Here is a 20084-nt window from a genome sequence, read left to right as displayed (position 1 = left end):
CGAATACAACCTTTATGGTCATTTATGTCCATCAGTAACAGAGAATCTGAGCTAAGTGGCCCTCATGGGCTTTCTTTAGCTTTACGGTAAGTGCTACAATGGTACGTGAAAGCATCCGTACTTCAGAGTATTGATGTCCTAAGTGCAGCTATAACAAAACACTGGATTCAAGCAAATAAATAAGAGTGTGCGTTTATAGACCCTAAACACAGAATGGGTTTTATAGAGTTTGGAGCGGATTTCTCACAGATGGCTGGCAGCTGGCACGTGACCTTAAGGTGCTACAAACACAAAATATGGCACAGATGACACTTCAGTTTGCCCCAGCTTAAGTCTAGACGACACAAAACGATGGGTTTTGAGATGTGCCAACAGCAGTACCGCGTTTTATACAGATTTATGTATACAGGTGCACAGATACTAAAAATGCTAGTGGCGCTTTTTTCACCACCTGTTAATCATAATACAGTAGATAGGATAGGGGGAAAAAACTTCACACACAACTTGATGAGTATCCTAGCAGACATAGTCTGTAATGCCTTAAGTGAACTTATACAGTCGAGAAAGACAACGCATATGTAACAGTATCAGTATTTTGGTTCTGTGCATTATGTCTTAAAGGGAAAGCAGCCTGATATTCCTGCTGTCTGTGTTTTTAATGGTAATCAAACAAAATTACAAGGAAATCAATCACGGCTCTTAATTGAATAGCTTTTGTAACTTTAATAAGGATTCATCTTTAATTTATACAGTCAAATATGCAATGTTATTTTACATTTGATTACTTTATTAAATTTCTGTTCCTGAGAAACTAATTTTAGACCTACTGAAAAACCTGAATAAGCACTGTTTATTTTATTTGTATCTTTGCTCTATTGTATTTATTTAGGCTGTTGCTTGTAGTTGGATTATTTGTTCTTATTTTCTTTATTTTTATTTGACAGTAGTCCTTTTTTCCCTGAAAATAGACAGTAGTCCTTTTTTCCCTGAAAATAGCACATACTGAACCATACCGAAACCGTGAACCTAAAACCGTGATACAAACCGAACTGTGAGCTATTTGTACCGTTGCACCCCTATTATTTACATAATGTCTACACTTTGTTATAATGAGAGAATTTGCGAGCCTGCAGAACTCAGCACTGGACAAAAACTCCGGCTTTGAGTGGTGAGAGGATTCTAACTTATACACCTCTGATTGGCCTGCGTTCAAGAAAACAACCCATATGTCTGTGATTGGCTACATTGCTTAACTCTGCAAAAACAGGTTGTAAATAGAAACCTTTGACACTCTCCAGAGTGCAAACACACATAGGCACTGGATCCTTTGCCAAGTTAAGTTAAGTACATAATCAAATTCACAATATTACACCATTTAAAAATACATACTGAGCAGGGTTTCCGTTGTCCGGTAATTACCGGACATTGGCCGGGAAAAAAATGAAATGTCCGGCAAAATTAAATCTCTCCGGTCAAATTGTCCGATTAAAATTGCGTAATAATCCCGCCCCCCTAACACAATATGAATTTGAGAATAAGCCTAAAATGTATAAAGCAAAAATACACCGACCTTTGGCTATGTTATAAAGCAGTGGTTCTCAATCCTGGTCCTAGGGAGCCACTGCTCTGCACAGTTTGTGTGTCTCCCTCATTTAACACACCTGATTCAGATCATCAGCTCGTTAGGAAAGAGCTTTATTAACTGAAGTGGGTGTGTCAGATAAAGGAGACATATAAAATGTGCAGAGCAGTGGCTCCCTAGGACCAAGATTGAGAACCACTGTTATAAAGGAACAGGCTCTACCGTTTGAAAGTTATTAAACAACATCGCATGCTGCATTTCAAATAAAGCGCACACCTAGAACGGCTGTAATATAGACCTAAACAACGAACGATTGAGTGCGACGTTTCAAATATGGCCAGGCCCATTGATATTATTGATAAAGTTGATAAATTGATAAAGTTGACGATGCAGACTCGCCATCTTCGCAGTAGTGAACGCGCCTATATATAGAGAAGTGTGCACACGCCGACGCCTCCGTGTCCTCCTGATTAGCCTATATTGTCCACTATTGCTTCTTATTTATTAATCCAGGCAAATTTGTTGATGAAACATTGATTAAAATTAATATACAATTTATACAAAACGAAATTGTCAAGCAAAAAAAATATTCGAAGATCGCTGGGTTGATTATTATTCGAAAATCGCACCCCTCCACCACATGCACGCACACATGCATTAGACTACACACCAGAGCATGTGAGCAAAGCGGAGCGGTGTGACGCTTATTTTAAGTTAAAAAACTTAAATATACGTTTCATATTTATAAATAATATAATGTTATTATTTTTTTATTTCATCTATGTTGATTAGGCTATATGAAAAGGGAACCGCATGAGATTAGTAAGATAGGATCATAAGATCACCAATAGGCCTATATATCGGAAAACATTTGGAATTGGTCAGACATGATTTTGACCACTTATTTAGTTTTGTTTTGTAGAAAGCCTTTCTTTAAAGTTTATTTCGTTTTGTATAAATTGTATATTCATTTTAATCAATGTTTCATCAACAAATTTGCCTGGATTAATAAATAAGAATTTATTCATATGAAGTGTGCATTTCTCTCTCTAGGCGCGTTCACTACTGCGAAGATGGCGAGTCTGCATCGTCAACTTTATCAACAATTTAAATGTTTCATGCATAATCATTACTTTCGCCGGTTCTTTGTGGCAAGCTTTATTTCAGGTGTTGCGTGATATATCTCTGCGCCCAAGTAGCAGTGCTTCGCCTGTGTAGAGTCTCCGCAACGGCGATAGATGGAAACGCGCGTCCGAGTGAAGATTGCGCAACTCGCGCAGCGCGTCGTCCATGCAACTGATAGCAGCGGACACGAGCGCTCAGCTTGATTTAAAAAACAACTGATTTTAGCGCTAGATCTCTTATTTAATAGCGAACTAAATGAATGATCTGCTAGTTAACTGGATATGTTTTATTTATTATAGGTACATCCGTGCCTCGATGTTTCAAAAAGTGAATGTGTGTGAAACCATAGTAAAAAAAACAATTGGTGTTGATTGACGCCAATCGGACTTTCATGTTTTTTTCCGTCTATTTGAAAGTTAGGCTAATAATAACATGTTGCATTCTATACGGCCTGATTATGTCATTTTTTAAGTTATATGGCCTGCCTCCAGTTTTCCTCAACTTGACTAATTAAGAGGCGATATTTGACCGGCATATCATCAAAATGTCCGTTAAACGAAACCTCTGCCGGTCACTTTGACCGGCACCATTTTTTTCTAGCGGAAACTCTGATACTTAGTTACTAAAACAATCTTTGTCAAAGAATACACTTGTTTCTTCACAATTCACAGTTTGAACGTTCCGTTTGTTTAATTTCAAGATCTGAGGTGAATTATCCATTGTTGCTTTTACAGCTACAAAGCTGGGAGCACTAAATGATATTCAAAGTCACAATCACATTACACGCTTTTACCATTAAACAAAGCACATAAACAGTACCTGAGATTATCATTGCCACACTTTCTGTTTGCTGTTCCAGCGCGACGTCGCAGAAAAATAGAAACTGTTTCTAAAATAGAATCGTCACGTGTTGCCGTCACGGCTGGTTAGGACAAAAACATGGAAAAGATACCTTTTATCGAGTGTCGTGGTGTCATGTGTAGTTAGGAAACGGTGTAAGCCTTGCCCAGCCTTTCACACGCTCTGTCTACGACTATTTACCTTTGTTTATTGTTCTTATTCTGTGCAATGGTTATTTTATTTATGAATGGATTTTGTTGTTTTCATGAAACGGTTGGCTGACAATAAATCACATTTAACTAATCTTAACTGTCAAATAATTTTTATCCCATGTATTGTAAAATGATGTAATTTGAGAGTAGCCACTAAGTTCCACTCAGTTTAAAATGTGTGGCCTCGCCATTGCTTCAGTTATTTCAAGAGAAGCTTGAGTCCTACATCTGTTTCACTGGCTGAGAGTATTTGTCGCGGTGATAGAGGCGAGGTTGTGTGTGACTACAAATAAACCACAGGGAGGCAAAGTTCATTGAGTTTCTTCTTCTCTGCACTCAGAGAGGAATAAACATTTGAAAGGTAACAGTGAAAAAAGTCATTTTAATCACTGAGTCTCATGGGTTTTACTTTACAGTAGATTCTGAAATACCAGCATGAGTGTGTTCTCTCCCACATAGGAGGAAAGACAGATGGGAGGTGGGCAGAGTGTTTGCCGAGACTGTGAAACTCAGGAGACATGAGACAGAGGTTTAGCAGTGGACTGAGATAACACAAAGCCCTGAGCAAAGAGTTCTTTCTCACATGCATATTTAACATCCTACCCAAAGATATTCTTCCTCTTCAGAGAATTCACGCTGAAACTGTACAGCTATGTTTCCATGCTTACACACACCAGCATTGTGATAGAGGAAGTGCAGTACAGTAAATTCATCTGTTTAATATCCTCTGTAACTCACCCTTCATGTTGTTCCAAACCCGTCTGGCCTTCATTCATCTTCGGAACACAAATGAAGATATTATTGATGAGATCCGAGAGCTTTCTGACCACTGATAGACTGCAACGTTATAACCACTTTCAAGGCCCATAAAGGTAGTAAAGACATCGTTAAAATAGTCCATGTGACTACCGTGGTTCAACCTTAATGTTATGAAGCAACGAGAATACATTTTTGTGCAAAAAAACTAAAATAACTTTATTCAACAATTTATTCTCTTCCACGTCAGTCTCCTACGCTGTTCACGTCAGTCTATCGGCGGTCAGAAAGCTCTCGGATTTCATTAAAAATATCTTAATTTGTGTTCCGAAGATGAACGCAGGTCTTACGGGTTTGGAATGACATGAGGGTGAGTAATTAATGACAGAATTTTTGGGTGAACTAACCCTTTAAGGGAGACTCGCAGACTCTAATCTCAGGACTGTACAGATGGAGTCTGCGGTCAGTGGTCCTGTTAGCTGACTAAGTTTGGATGGTCCACTAGCTATTTTTCAACATTTTGGTAATCAAGCTTCATTTACATGTCAATCTAGGATCAGTCTGTCTCTCACACAAATACATGCCACTAACATTCGAAAAAGAGCAAAGTTTCTTTCTTCATTAACTCCATCCGAATTAGGTCCATTTATGTTTGTGTGGTACTCCTGTCCTTATTTAGACAAGCTTCACATTGATCCGCTGCCAAAATGGAACATTGCAAAGTGGCAGGGAAACAGAGAACAGCGAGAGGCAGTCGTTTAGTCCACTCTAAATAAGTGAGTGTGATATAAACAGAAGAGGGTGAAAAAAAAGGTGTGACACTTCATTTCTTCTAAACAAAAAAAAAGACAGCAGCACCAAGGCTGCAGTTTTTTTTTGATAAAAAATACAGTAAAAGCAGTACTATTGTGATATTACAAATTAAAATTACCTTTTTCCCCGTTTTCATATATATATATATATATATATATATATATATATATATATATATATATATATATATATATTAAAGCTGCAGTCCGCAGTTTTTCCTCTTTGTCGCCATCTCTGTTCAAAATCTGAAGCGGTGTGACGCTTATTTTAAGTTAAAAAACTTAAATATACGTTTCATATTTATAAATAATATAATGTTATTATTTTTTTATTTCATCTATGTTGATTAGGCTATATGAAAAGGGAACCGCATGAGATTAGTAAGATAGGATCATAAGATCACCAATAGGCCTATATATCGGAAAACATTTGGAATTGGTCAGACATGATTTTGACCACTTATTTAGTTTTGTTTTGTAGAAAGCCTTTCTTTAAAGTTTATTTCGTTTTGTATAAATTGTATCTTCATTTTAATCAATGTTTCATCAACAAATTTGCCTGGATTAATAAATAAGAATTTATTCATATGAAGTGTGCATTTCTCTCTCTAGGCGCGTTCACTACTGCGAAGATGGCGAGTCTGCATCGTCAACTTTATCAACAATTTAAATGTTTCATGCATAATCATTACTTTCGCCGGTTCTTTGTGGCAAGCTTTATTTCAGGTGTTGCGTGATATCTCTGCGCCCAAGTAGCAGTGCTTCGCCTGTGTAGAGTCTCCGCAACGGCGATAGATGGAAACGCGCGTCCGAGTGAAGATTGCGCAACTCGCGCAGCGCGTCGTCCATGCAACTGATAGCAGCGGACACGAGCGCTCAGCTTGATTTAAAAAACAACTGATTTTAGCTCTAGATCTCTTATTTAATAGCGAACTAAATGAATGATCTGCTAGTTAACTGGATATGTTTTATTTATTATAGGTACATCCGTGCCTCGATGTTTCAAAAAGTGAATGTGTGTGAAACCATAGTAAAAAAAACAATTGGTGTTGATTGACGCCAATCGGACTTTCATGTTTTTTTCCGTCTATTTGAAAGTTAGGCTAATAATAACATGTTGCATTCTATACGGCCTGATTATGTCATTTTTTAAGTTATATGGCCTGCCTCCAGTTTTCCTCAACTTGACTAATTAAGAGGCGATATTTGACCGGCATATCATCAAAATGTCCGTTAAACGAAACCTCTGCCGGTCACTTTGACCGGCACCATTTTTTTCTATCGGAAACTCTGATACTGAGTTACTAAAACAATCTTTGTCAAAGAATACACTTGTTTCTTCACAATTCACAGTTTGAACGTTCCGTTTGTTTAATTTCAAGATCTGAGGTGAATTATCCATTGTTGCTTTTACAGCTACAAAGCTGGGAGCACTAAATGATATTCAAAGTCACAATCACATTACACGCTTTTACCATTAAACAAAGCACATAAACAGTACCTGAGATTATCATTGCCACACTTTCTGTTTGTTGTTCCAGCGCGACGTCGCAGAAAAATAGAAACTGTTTCTAAAATAGAATCGTCACGTGTTGCCGTCACGGCTGGTTAGGACAAAAACATGGAAAAGATACCTTTTATCGAGTGTCGTGGTGTCATGTGTAGTTAGGAAACGGTGTAAGCCTTGCCCAGCCTTTCACACGCTCTGTCTACGACTATTTACCTTTGTTTATTGTTCTTATTCTGTGCAATGGTTATTTTATTTATGAATGGATTTTGTTGTTTTCATGAAACGGTTGGCTGACAATAAATCACATTTAACTAATCTTAACTGTCAAATAATTTTTATCCCATGTATTGTGATGTAATTTGAGAGTAGCCACTAAGTTCCACTCAGTTTAAAATGTGTGGCCTCGCCATTGCTTCAGTTATTTCAAGAGAAGCTTGAGTCCTACATCTGTTTCACTGGCTGAGAGTATTTGTCGCGGTGATAGAGGCGAGGTTGTGTGTGACTACAAATAAACCACAGGGAGGCAAAGTTCATTGAGTTTCTTCTTCTCTGCACTCAGAGAGGAATAAACATTTGAAAGGTAACAGTGAAAAAAGTCATTTTAATCACTGAGTCTCATGGGTTTTACTTTACAGTAGATTCTGAAATACCAGCATGAGTGTGTTCTCTCCCACATAGGAGGAAAGACAGATGGGAGGTGGGCAGAGTGTTTGCCGAGACTGTGAAACTCAGGAGACATGAGACAGAGGTTTAGCAGTGGACTGAGATAACACAAAGCCCTGAGCAAAGAGTTCTTTCTCACATGCATATTTAACATCCTACCCAAAGATATTCTTCCTCTTCAGAGAATTCACGCTGAAACTGTACAGCTATGTTTCCATGCTTACACACACCAGCATTGTGATAGAGGAAGTGCAGTACAGTAAATTCATCTGTTTAATATCCTCTGTAACTCACCCTTCATGTTGTTCCAAACCCGTCTGGCCTTCATTCATCTTCGGAACACAAATGAAGATATTATTGATGAGATCCGAGAGCTTTCTGACCACCGATAGACTGCAACGTTATAACCACTTTCAAGGCCCATAAAGGTAGTAAAGACATCGTTAAAATAGTCCATGTGACTACCGTGGTTCAACCTTAATGTTATGAAGCAACGAGAATACATTTTTGTGCAAAAAAACTAAAATAACTTTATTCAACAATTTATTCTCTTCCACGTCAGTCTCCTACGCTGTTCACGTCAGTCTATCGGCGGTCAGAAAGCTCTCGGATTTCATTAAAAATATCTTAATTTGTGTTCCGAAGATGAACGCAGGTCTTACGGGTTTGGAATGACATGAGGGTGAGTAATTAATGACAGAATTTTTGGGTGAACTAACCCTTTAAGGGAGACTCGCAGACTCTAATCTCAGGACTGTACAGATGGAGTCTGCGGTCAGTGGTCCTGTTAGCTGACTAAGTTTGGATGGTCCACTAGCTATTTTTCAACATTTTGGTAATCAAGCTTCATTTACATGTCAATCTAGGATCAGTCTGTCTCTCACACAAATACATGCCACTAACATTCGAAAAAGAGCAAAGTTTCTTTCTTCATTAACTCCATCCGAATTAGGTCCATTTATGTTTGTGTGGTACTCCTGTCCTTATTTAGACAAGCTTCACATTGATCCGCTGCCAAAATGGAACATTGCAAAGTGGCAGGGAAACAGAGAACAGCGAGAGGCAGTCGTTTAGTCCACTCTAAATAAGTGAGTGTGATATAAACAGAAGAGGGTGAAAAAAAAGGTGTGACACTTCATTTCTTCTAAACAAAAAAAAGACAGCAGCACCAAGGCTGCAGTTTTTTTTTGATAAAAAATACAGTAAAAGCAGTACTATTGTGATATTACAAATTAAAATTACCTTTTTCCCCGTTTTCATATATATATATATATATATATATATATATATATATATATATATATATATATATATATTAAAGCTGCAGTCCGCAGTTTTTCCTCTTTGTCGCCATCTCTGTTCAAAATCTGCAATTGCAGTCATTCGCGGAATTATCAACTTTACGTGAGTTGTACCTCGGCACGGCACAGCGTGGATGAATCCAATGTTTTGAGGAGAATGTGCAGCGGTGTGGATACTGTCATTCGGAATCACAGATTCTACTTTTTGGAAGTATGACCAACATGTATAATTTTGGAAGTATGACCTAAAATGTCATCTGAACAAGTAAGTAACATCCACTTTTGTTCTTCTGACCAACTAACTGAAAAAAAGCATTGCCGTAAATCGCGCTGATTAAATCTAACGATCGATTATATCATATTAGGGATGGGTATTTTTGTTAATTTCTCATTTCGATCATTGACAGGGCTCAAAATTTGTACTCGAGTACTCGGGGGGCGGGGCATGTGCGGGGGGCGGGGTGTGTCCGTCGTGAAAATGAAACTATTTTAAGACATTTATGAAAATGTATGTTGACAAATAAAAATATGACATCAAAATATGTCTATGAAAACATGAACGTATGAATAGAAAAAAAAATGCTAGATTATGATAATATGATGCATCAATGTTATCGAAAAAGAAACATCTCAAGGGAAGCTGCTTGAGGTAAAGCTAAAGAGTAAATGATCTCCAGTAAACTGAAGCCCGTTCTATGACACACATGAGATTAATAATCAGATATCCTAGATATATAACATAAACGTAGCTAATATTACAACGATCTGCAAAAAAGGACACGCATGCACATGTGAACTAGTTGTCTATGGTTTGAAAGTGAAACTCTGGATGCGCTCTTCTCTTAACAGCGCGCTGATACACGGGCAACTAAAGCACAGAGAATTTACAACATTCTATCACAATCCTGTTCTCATTATAATGCTGAATATGGCATAATTGGCGCTGCACATCTTGCACTTAATTTTTATTTTTTATGATAGAAAGTGATTAGGCTACAGTCATCACTGCGCGTTTTCGAAGCCATAACTATAAACAACTTTAAATAAAACATAGGTTTACTGTTTAAAAAATTAGAACAAAATAACACTGCAGCATTATTAATATCATCAATGATTTTTGCCCATCAAGCCTATCTAAAAGGAATATGACTGAAAGGAATATAAGAAATAACCTGATTATAGTCAATAATGTCGGACATTCCATTTTAGCTGAAACTGATGAGTGAGTGAACGGTCGGTAAACTGCCGCGTTTTTTCTAGCTGGTTATTAAACTCAACCAAACGCTTCTTATTTGAGATTAATCAGATATAGACAACATAAAAGTAATCTTACAACTTATATCTGCACCAAAAAGACGCGAATGTGCACATGAACTTGACCGTGCTAGTCTGATGTTGTGGACAGCGCGTTGAAAAACGAAAGCACAGAGACTACAACATCCTATTACAATCGTGTTCTCATTGTTATGTTATGCATAGATTGGCGCTGCACATCTTGCACTTAACTGTATTTCATGATCAGAGTGATTCCAGGCATCACAGTGCGCGTTTTCAAATCCAGTTTCACTTTATTTCGCCGGTCTGGAAGGCGTGCTGTTGTCTAACGCTAACAAATCAGACTGCAGGAACCGCCCCAAATGCCACAATGACCAATCAGAGAAAGAGAGATTTTTTTTTTTGGGGGGGGGGGGGGGGGCGATCATTGTTTTCATGATCGATCGTCGCTGTCACGTACGAGTACTCGAGTACCCGTGCCCATCCCTATATCATATCACGTCAAACCGTGCAAATTATACTTTGTTCTCAAATTGTTAAAGGACAATTCCAGCAAAAAATGAACCTAGGGGTTAATAACACATGGGTACCCAGTCGACCGTTCTCTGGGATGTGTTTTCATGGTAATCGAATGATAATCGAAAACAGTCTCGACCAGTCGAACCACGAATGCCGTGCTAAGTGAGCTGGTCGATAGGATTTCCCAAACGTAATTCCTATCGACCTGCTCACTTAGCACGGCATTCGTGGTTCGACTGGTCGAGACTGTTTTCCAAAGATGGCTCCTGCCTGTATACGCGAAGTGTACTGTCTTTATAAAGTATATTCTTATTAAACTGTCTGTACACTTACAAAGTTCTCAATGCTTCGGTTTGCATGTAGGGACCCTCGTTATGCTACCGTGTTAGTGTATGGCTATTTTGAGCCTTGTTAGTGGTATTAACTAGTAGGGGTGTAACTAGAGCCCGAAGCCATTTGTTTTGAGAATAATGGCTGGCTGATGAAGTTATTGGCTGGCTAGCCGGCTCAGCCAAAACCTAAATGGCTGCTGCAGCCGGCAAACTTTTCATAGCTGCAAATGGCTGAAGCAGGTCATTTTGAGAAAACGGACTTTAAAGATTTATCATCAGCCAATGAGATCGCGCATTCAGTCTTTTTACTTTCGCGATTGGTTGCTGATAAAAAGGAAATGACCATATTTGGATCCAACAGGATTGTACAGAAGAGAGAGAGCTTCCTAACGGTGCATGTGATGAGAGGGTGACGGCAGAGATCGCGGAGAAGTATGTTGATTAAGAACGCAAACTTTTGTTGAATTTATGAGAAATCTACAGACGCAAACAGACGAAGTGTAGTAAAATAAAGACCTAAATGTGTATTTCTGACTTTTTTTCACCACAAGTCTGAAAGAAGACATGTTATTGAAGACAAATATCCAAAAATCTCAATATTGACCAGTAAAAAAAACCCGATGTTTTGCCTGCCGTGTCTCGCCTTAATATAAACAGTACACACTGTTATCAGTATTATTTTGGACAAAGTTTTGCAAATTTCACTTCAATACACTGAAGCATGCGTCGTGAATTAACATTGCAATATGGAAACGGTGGTGGTTTGTTACTGCAGTAATATCACGTTCAGTGCTATATAAGTCTGTGTATAGTAGCGACGAGCACACTGTGCTGTTATAAATCCAGTGGGAAAATAGATCTCGTGTAGCCCTATTGTTTATTTCGTGTGTGTATGTCTCTATATGATAGAATTATTATTTGATGCAAATAATTCTAGCCGGCTCAGCCAAACTTTATCAGATGGCGGCTCAATTTGGCTTATGAAATTATTGGCTGGCGGCGGCTGAAATTCTAAATGGCGCAAATGGCGGCGCCTGGCGGCGGCTTCGGGGTCTAGGTGTAACGGTACACAAAAATCACGGTTCGGTACGTACCTCGGTTTTAAAGTCACGGTTCGGTACGTTTTCGATACAGCAAAAAGAAAGAAATGCCAGAGAAATTTCCTATTTGTTAAAAGAAAAGCTTTTTCCTACATCTTGAAACTTCCAGGTTTATAAATGGGGGTCATCTTTGAAGGATGAACAAATAATGTTTTGGTCATCACATTAAAAATAACATTTAAATATATATTTATTTATATATTATTTGAGTTTTGAAGTGCTGGAAAAAGATGTGTGAAGTACTTGAAAGCTTTTCACTATTCCAGCCAAACTGGTTACAGTTAGTGTTACTATATTAAATCCATGGTGAATGTTGCTGGTCTGTGGACGTAAAGTATTACTAGTTCATTCACGGCACAATATTTCTCCTGGTGTCCACGTCAGCGCTGTTTGATCTAATAGAGATCTACGGTTAATAACGGAGAAATGTGAATGCTTCTTACTAGATCTCGCAGCGATGTTATTACTTCAGTGGCGAATTCAAATGTTTTCTTTACTGGATCTCTTAGCGCTGTGTTGTAACAGTGTCGGTTGATCGAGATCGGCTCGCGCTGCACAGATGTTGCTGGTCCGAACTTATAAACGATCCGTGAAGCACATAATGAGTAGCGGAGTTTCGTTCCGCTTTCATTACGCTTGCCATTTGATGTTGCGCAACGTTGTGGTGATCGCGCCAGCGCGAATTTTGTCGGCAGGAAAAGTGGTTCAAGGAATCGTTCGGTTTGTATGCGTACCGAACCGGAAGCCTCGAACCGAAACGGTTCAATACGAATACATGTACCGTTACACCCCTATTAACTAGCGATTTTTATTTTTACTTAATCTATGCCCTATATACTAGCGTTATAAGCTAATCTTTGGTTCGAGCTAAAACTGGGTACATTCGATTATCATGAAAACACATCCCAGAGAACAGTCGACTCAGTACCCATGTGTTATTAACCCCTAGGTCCATTTTGTGCTGGAATTGTCCTTTAATGTTAACAACAACAGCATTGCATGACTACATTTAAAGCCCTTCAGATATTTATCCTTGTTTTCGCATGGGCCCGGTTGCAATCTCTTTTTCCAAACTCTCAGTCCAAAGTCTTTTGCATTTTACAACGGGTGAATCTCCAGTTGTCACTGGAGATTGTCATTTGAACCTTTCTGGATCCGCCATCAAATTAATAAGTTTAATTATATCAAGTGCTGTGAGAAAAGGCTATAAATCTCCACCTCCAACATCCTCACTCGCAATATAGCCTACTAGCCGAGACTCCTTCTTTATGTGTACAGATGTGACGTAATGACGCAAAGACATGCTCGAATTTTCCCGCGGAAATCCACCAGTACCACTGAAATTAAAAACATTATTACAAGCTTACCGTTTTGAATCGAGCTAAGGCAAGCAGATAGTTTTGAACACTGGCTGGTTATGAACTTGCTCAATTTATTTTGGATAATTTTAACCCAAAAAAGTTACGGACTGGAGCTTTAAATATATATCAAAGCTGAATTTCCGGCAGTCATGATTTATTTAACAAAAACAAAAAAAAAACGAATATTTGTGCACACACACCCTGAGAAACATCTAGCTAAACCAACACACACACAGAGCAAGTCTTGGAATACACTAAACCCTACTGTTTCTAGATGCTCTCTAAGGTGCCGTTTAAGATGAAATATGTGATCACACATAGACCATGCTACTGTACAAAGACTCAGGTCTTCAAGGTTACTGTATCCCACTGTAATTTACTGTATGATTAGCAGGCCCATCCACTATCTCAGCAAAACACACATGCTGCTCACTCATGGTATACATTACAGCCAAGCAGCACTTCATCTATTTTCACATCAACAAAGCAAAGCTAATTCCACAGTAAATTCTGGACAGCTGTATTAGTTATTGTAACCACAGATGTTAAGAAGTTGAGCTGGTGGTCTAGACTGTTTATTTTGCATGAGAACAGGATTTCCTATCCAAAGGTTCTGATTAGAGAGTGGCTGACCAAATCAACACAAACACAGACGTTCAGTTTGGTTCATTTCCAGCCATAAGAAAACTAATTCAATGATTATTCATGAGAAAACACTGATTATGTATTTTGAGCTCCGGAAAGGTCACAGCTGATGAATTCTCCACACAATCATCACCTAAAGAGGAAAACAGTTGAAGATAACAGAGATGACGTGTCTTACCCTCTGTGCTGAGGCCAGGGCTGGAGGTGAATTTGGCCACATCCACAATCTTCACTGCAAACTGTTGACCCGTCTCCCTGTTGATGCATCTTCTTACCACGCTAAACGGCCCCCTGGAAAGGAAACAAACAGGTAAATTAGAGTCCTGCACATTTTGGGATTATTGATTAAATCAATATCAAGACAGGATGACCAATGGTCAAAATAATCCTGATATATGATGCTATTTAATGATGGTAAATGAGATGTACACATCTTTTGAATTGCTGAAATAAACAATTATTTTATTCATATACTCAAAATTTAAAATAAAATAAAATGATAGAGTGCATTATCTATTGCCAAGGCTGTCTGTAGATTCTGGAAGTGACACAGGGGGGACTGTTACTTCTGGGGTTACCAATGATGATGATCCCAAGAAGTTCAAATTTTGGTTGATTAATCAGTCTGATTTATCAGTCTATGACTAGTGATTGTATCATTTATACACAGATGCCAGCAGCAATAAACAACCTATTCTGTGAGTGAGCTTATAACAATAATTTCCAGTAAAAATCTAGATATTTTCCAACAGACCAAAAATGATACTTGGATACAAATACACAAGCCTGAACCTCCAGTGTGAACAGCTTATTTACATTTAGTTTGCCCCAGCATTGCCTTTGTTTCCTCTACTCGCAAAATAATTGAGCTATTGTTGCTGACTTGCTGTTCTGACCCATAAACCTGTTACATTTAATCTTTAAATGGTGAGATTACACAGCCATAATCCATTCAAAAAAAAATATTCACACTGACAGTGATTCACAGAAACAAAGTGCCCAGAAGTCATTCGTTTTCAATCAATTTGAGGTGGCATTAATCGTTGACAAGGTAACAAAATTCAACATTATCCAAATAAGCAGAGAACTGCAATGAAGCTGACAGTTATTACAGCTGATATATGCCTCATGTGGAAAGTCTTTTGGAGGAACAAGAGAATTTCAGACACTGTCATTATTGAGCCGTACTGTATATAGCTCAATAGCCAAAAGTTGAGCGGCTGAAGTGAGAAGCCTGCCCTCTTTCTAGGAATGAAGAAGCGCTCACAGCAGCAATGAGAATGATGGGAACGCTCTGTGTGGGCTGAGTGTTTGAGGAACAGCGGGGAGTATGGGGGCTGGGGAGAGGTTGGCTTTCCGTGAGGAGCTGTGATCCGACTTCCCAAAGCCTTTTAACCCTCCTCAGCATGAGCTCAGTGTTTCTACAGGCCTGAAGAGAGATGGCAGCAGAGAGATCACTGGAGCAAGTGTTTGCTTCTGTTTGTGTGCAGTGGGTTGATTGCCGATAGGCCTGTTTTCTGTATCTGTGCTACAGGTAAAGATGTACAATCAGTCGTTCAATACTTCAAAATAAATACAGACAGAATGCAATGTGAAGGGGTCTTGTATCATCTTAAAGTGGACCATTTTCTATGATGACCATGATCTAAATGTACATTATCCCACTTATGTTCCTACTTAACAAATAGGTTAATACATGTATTGACAAGGAAAACTTATTTGAGTAAATGCCAACTCGTTTATTTCAAAAGAGAGGAACATTTTATTTCTCATTATGAAGCTTTAAAAACATTAAACAATAAAATAAAATCTGAAAATTAATGGTCAACACATGAATCACTTTATCCAAGTTTAAATATTTTATTCTTAGGACTTAGCTTCAAGTTTGTTAGAATCAGAATCGGATCATCTCTCGTGTATAGTAAAAAATAATAAATTGTTCCTCTACAGTGAGGAAAAATGTGCCGGTGTGATATTTACATAGAATACACTAAGCTCAGCGTATTTTCAAACTTGACATTTATTCTCTATATTACTGCCGGAGAGTCTGTAAGAATTTTCACCCTCCTCCTCAGGTACGCGGGTTACATTTCATTACAGACGACCCAGTTCACTATGCCCCACAGATATCCAGACAGACATAAAAATAGACAGACTTTATGAAATATGTGTTGTCAGAACCTCTCTGTACAGTTCCTAGGTCAGTGCTCCGGAGAGAACACTTTCTGGCTGACTTCTGTCTTCCTGTCATCCGAGTTATCTTGCTGAACTGTTAACAAACTGCAGGTACATTGAACGTGTGGAGGACAAAGTTCAGCATTGCTAGACTGTGGCTGCGTCCAAAAGCTGATAAATGCTGCATTCCAAGGTCGGAAGGCATCAAGGAATGTCCGAAGACAATGTTAGCTTAACTTTCTATTTCCCAAGATACCTTCATCTGACCAATTTTTGAAAGAAGCATTGATGTAGCCTTCCCTGCCTTTGATATCCCACAATCCTGTGTGTTCCATTCCATCACAAAAATAAATATGGCATCTGAAAGTTGCGGTTGGTGCTCAGTTTCTGTGAAAATGTAAATTTTTGACCAACGTTTTCCACTTTTGATGTTATTTCTAGCAAGAACTAAGGAACAGCTTGTAGGCTATACAATGTCACTAAACGCTACATTTACCTCAAGAAAGCTATTCAATGTCCATAAACTCATTAGTTAGCTAGACAAATTAATTCTAGAGATGAGCATTTTGTTGAAAATGCACTGTATTATTTATTCATTATATTTTTAATTAACCTGTTAGTTATCATTATTTAATGTATGTTTCAGCCCAGAATTTTAATTCCAGTGCATGCCTAGAAAATACTATTATATTAATTAAATATTTGCTTAGTTATCACCAAAGCTCTCTCTATTTCTGTTTCGTGATGTACCTTTGAGCGCAAATGCTGCCAGCGAAGTCATTGCCTGCTAAGGCAGCGAGGCAAGAAGTCAGCAGCCAAAGTTTTAGGATGCAGCCTGTGTCTGAAACTAAAAGCTGCTGCTTTGCTGCCCAGTCAGTCATTGACTAAATAGAACTTACAAAGAAAATATCAAAAGAAATAATTTCAGACCAACTTCCAAATAACTATGCCCATAACTGATGAACAAACATAAATAAAAAATCCGAATTAGACGTAAGCAAGTAAATATTCAAGTGCCAAATTTTAGAAAAAAATGGCTTTGATGGGACCATTATTCTACCTCCAGAACTCAAAGAGATGCACAGACCTTGGAGATTGTTCATATCATATAAAAGTGTGTGTGTTGCCAGCAAAGGACAGCATTTTTTTCAGATCAAGCTGTGCTAAACCTTATACAGGACTCAGATCAGGACTGCAGTGCTCTCACATTCTTTCATTCACTCACATCTCCACAATTACATTTTAAAAAGCACACAAACACACAGGAGTTGCAGAGTTTTTTCCTATGAGTCATGACTTAAGTAAATTAGTTTTTATACAGAGCATTTGCTGAGATTTACTAAAGCAATATAAGCCACAAGGTTAAAAGGTCTTGTTTGGCACAGCACAATGAACGGATAAACCATCAGTCTCACATTACATTTGAGATTTTGAAATAGACACAATGACTTAGCCGCCAATAAGCCAGGAAAATCAGGGAACTGGGCAAAAATCAGTGCGTGCTGTGTGACCGTTACATGATAAAAGAACATGGTTTAAGGTGTTAACATGACCTTACACATTGTCACATTATTCTAAGAATTGGTTTAAGATGATTAACGTAAAGAAAATCTAATCTCATGTCCTTACAGCAGTCTGCTGACCTTCAAGACTCTGAAAAAACAAGCAGATGCTTCTTAATAAATAATACGATCTGCATTTAAAGCAGAAGTCTATTCTGATTCAGCTATAAAATTGCAATGCCGGCAAACTGGAGAAGAATGCAAATTGAAGAGGTGGTTGAGTGCTTAATATTATCACCATATTTTGCTAATATGGGTGCGAGAGGGGCTGTGTTTTCCCCAACACAAACTGCAGGAGCAGATGGCGTGAGGCACAAAGCCGCTTACTGGCAGAGAGCCGAGGACCAGTCATGCGTAGCTCAGAGCTGGACTAAACTGCTAGAACTGTGGATGCATGACACTCAGAAGCACCATAACATCTGAATGAGCTTTATCTACTCAATCTGTCATGATCCTCATGTTGTTCTTAGTGCAAATGTTCCCTAGACGTTATGTACTTTATATAACACCAACCAGAAATGCAAATATCATTTAGTTGCTCTAAGATGTCTCTTTAAGGTATAAGGAATATGTGCATTTATCTGCACTGTTGGAGTCCTGAAGGAGTTCATTGTAGTAGAGTTTGATGGCAGGCTAAACGGACTGACTGTTCCATTTGTGGAAAAAAGTCATACTTATTGTGGAACATTTTGCTGTAATATTCTGTAATATAACAACTGAAATCACAAGAGTTTCAGTCTCAAAATTCTCTTCCCAACAAAGATCTGAACAATCAGTATTTCAAGGTTCATCAAACATGTTTCAGGAGATTTTTCATCTCTACAGTCACAATAGTCTGTCTGAAATTGCAATTTTTCCAAAATAGAATCTCATATATTTTATTTATTAATTCAAATGAATTATATTTATTTCATTATACTAGTAACTTTTTATTATACTAGTAAGAAACTTCACAGAGATATTTAAGATTTATAATAGTTCTTTGCGATTGTTGCTTGTCAGACTGTACGAACATGTCACACTGTGGAATCTCAGTTGTCATTAATGTCAGACTGTACGACAGTCAAGACGCCTTAAAAACGGATGCACGCATGAAAACTCATACAGTTTTACATCAATCCTTGACACATTCGGTGACTGAGCGCTGCATTACTTGTGCAACTGAAATGGTGGCTAGCAAACAAAAACAATCTCCAGTGTTAATTTTGATCACAGTGAAGACGATGTGTGTGGAGCAAGTGGTGGTTTGTTGTGGTCTCATTTAAAACTAATTGCATCATCACATTCGGCTTTCCTATTGGTTTTTGATTCGATGGTTGTCGTATAGGAGAAGTTACACTACAGGACTGTGCGTCAAATCTTCTGACACTGCCAGAATTTCGTCTGAGGTAAAATTAGATCACAACGGTCATTAATCTGCTGTTGGAGAACATTTCAAACCAGTGATGATCAAAGACTTCGGCCTAGGATCCGAAGGAATCTTTTAGGATTCTCAACATTTGTTTCAGATGGCCAAATCGTGGTCAAAATAGTACAGTGTGCACCTGGCTTTACTTAAAAACAAATGAAAAGAAACACTAAACTTTCTTTTTTCAGGGAAAAAGAAAAAGCATTAAACAACTAGCACAGAGAGGAACATGTGAGGTGCACTGCTGTGCTGATTTATCATGGCATCATGAGAGCCTTTGCGAACCGAAGCGGTGCAGTAAGTGTGCATCGGCCATTCGCTCCCAGCAGCTGCTAGAGATGACAGGCACAAGCAGTGACATGCTGTAGCACACAGCAGGGATGCCGTGTTTGGTGCCAGAAAGAACCAGGCAGATTAGATAAGGCCAGTGCAGACATAAGAACAGCGGGTACAGGTCACATATGCAGGATAAACAAGCCTGAGTAAACCACTTTACAGTAAGTCGAGCAGGTGAATATTTCATTGAAGTGTCTTTCTGTGCAAAAGTGCTGAACGCAGGGATCATAAATAATGATGGACAGAGAAGATGTCCTCTGCAGCAGTGCATGACGGGGGAATATGTGCCGGCAGGCAGAAATATGAGGAAGGAAGGAAATGCAGAGTAAAAAACACAGAGAGAGGTGACGCAGGAAGATGAGAGAGAAGAGAGGTAGAGAAAAGGATATAGAGGAAGATGAGAGAATCGGTCAGACACACAGCGGAGAGGCTGGCAGGGGAAGAACGCTGGTGTTTGTGACAGCTGGTATCTGTTACAGTGAGCAAGAGATGATGGCGTAGGTGTAGGGTTTCTCCTGCGGAAGATAACTTCTCAGAAGGCATGTGTGCGTGGGTACCTGCAGGACACCT

At 38.6% G+C, this 20084-nt stretch overlaps 1 protein-coding gene across 22 annotated transcripts in view; it reads right to left on the bottom strand.

Moving 5' to 3' along the window:
• caska (calcium/calmodulin-dependent serine protein kinase a) overlaps positions 1–20084 on the bottom strand; it is a 219665-nt gene that overhangs the window by 90167 nt on the left and 109414 nt on the right. For all 22 annotated transcript variants that reach the window (XM_056232935.1, XM_056232933.1, XM_056232946.1 and 19 more), the window contains exon 2: positions 14212–14324. In XM_056232935.1, coding sequence (XP_056088910.1) covers positions 14212–14324 — 113 coding nt within the window. The remainder of the gene's footprint in view (positions 1–14211; positions 14325–20084) is intronic.

The sequence above is a fragment of the Rhinichthys klamathensis genome, unplaced genomic scaffold (assembly GCF_029890125.1).
Source record: "Rhinichthys klamathensis goyatoka isolate OS25496 unplaced genomic scaffold, OSU_Roscu_1.1 h1tg000358l_1, whole genome shotgun sequence".
In the NCBI taxonomy this organism is placed as follows: domain Eukaryota; kingdom Metazoa; phylum Chordata; class Actinopteri; order Cypriniformes; family Leuciscidae; genus Rhinichthys; species Rhinichthys klamathensis.
Note: the sequence above shows the minus strand (reverse complement) of the source record. Positions and strands in the feature narration are given on the sequence as shown.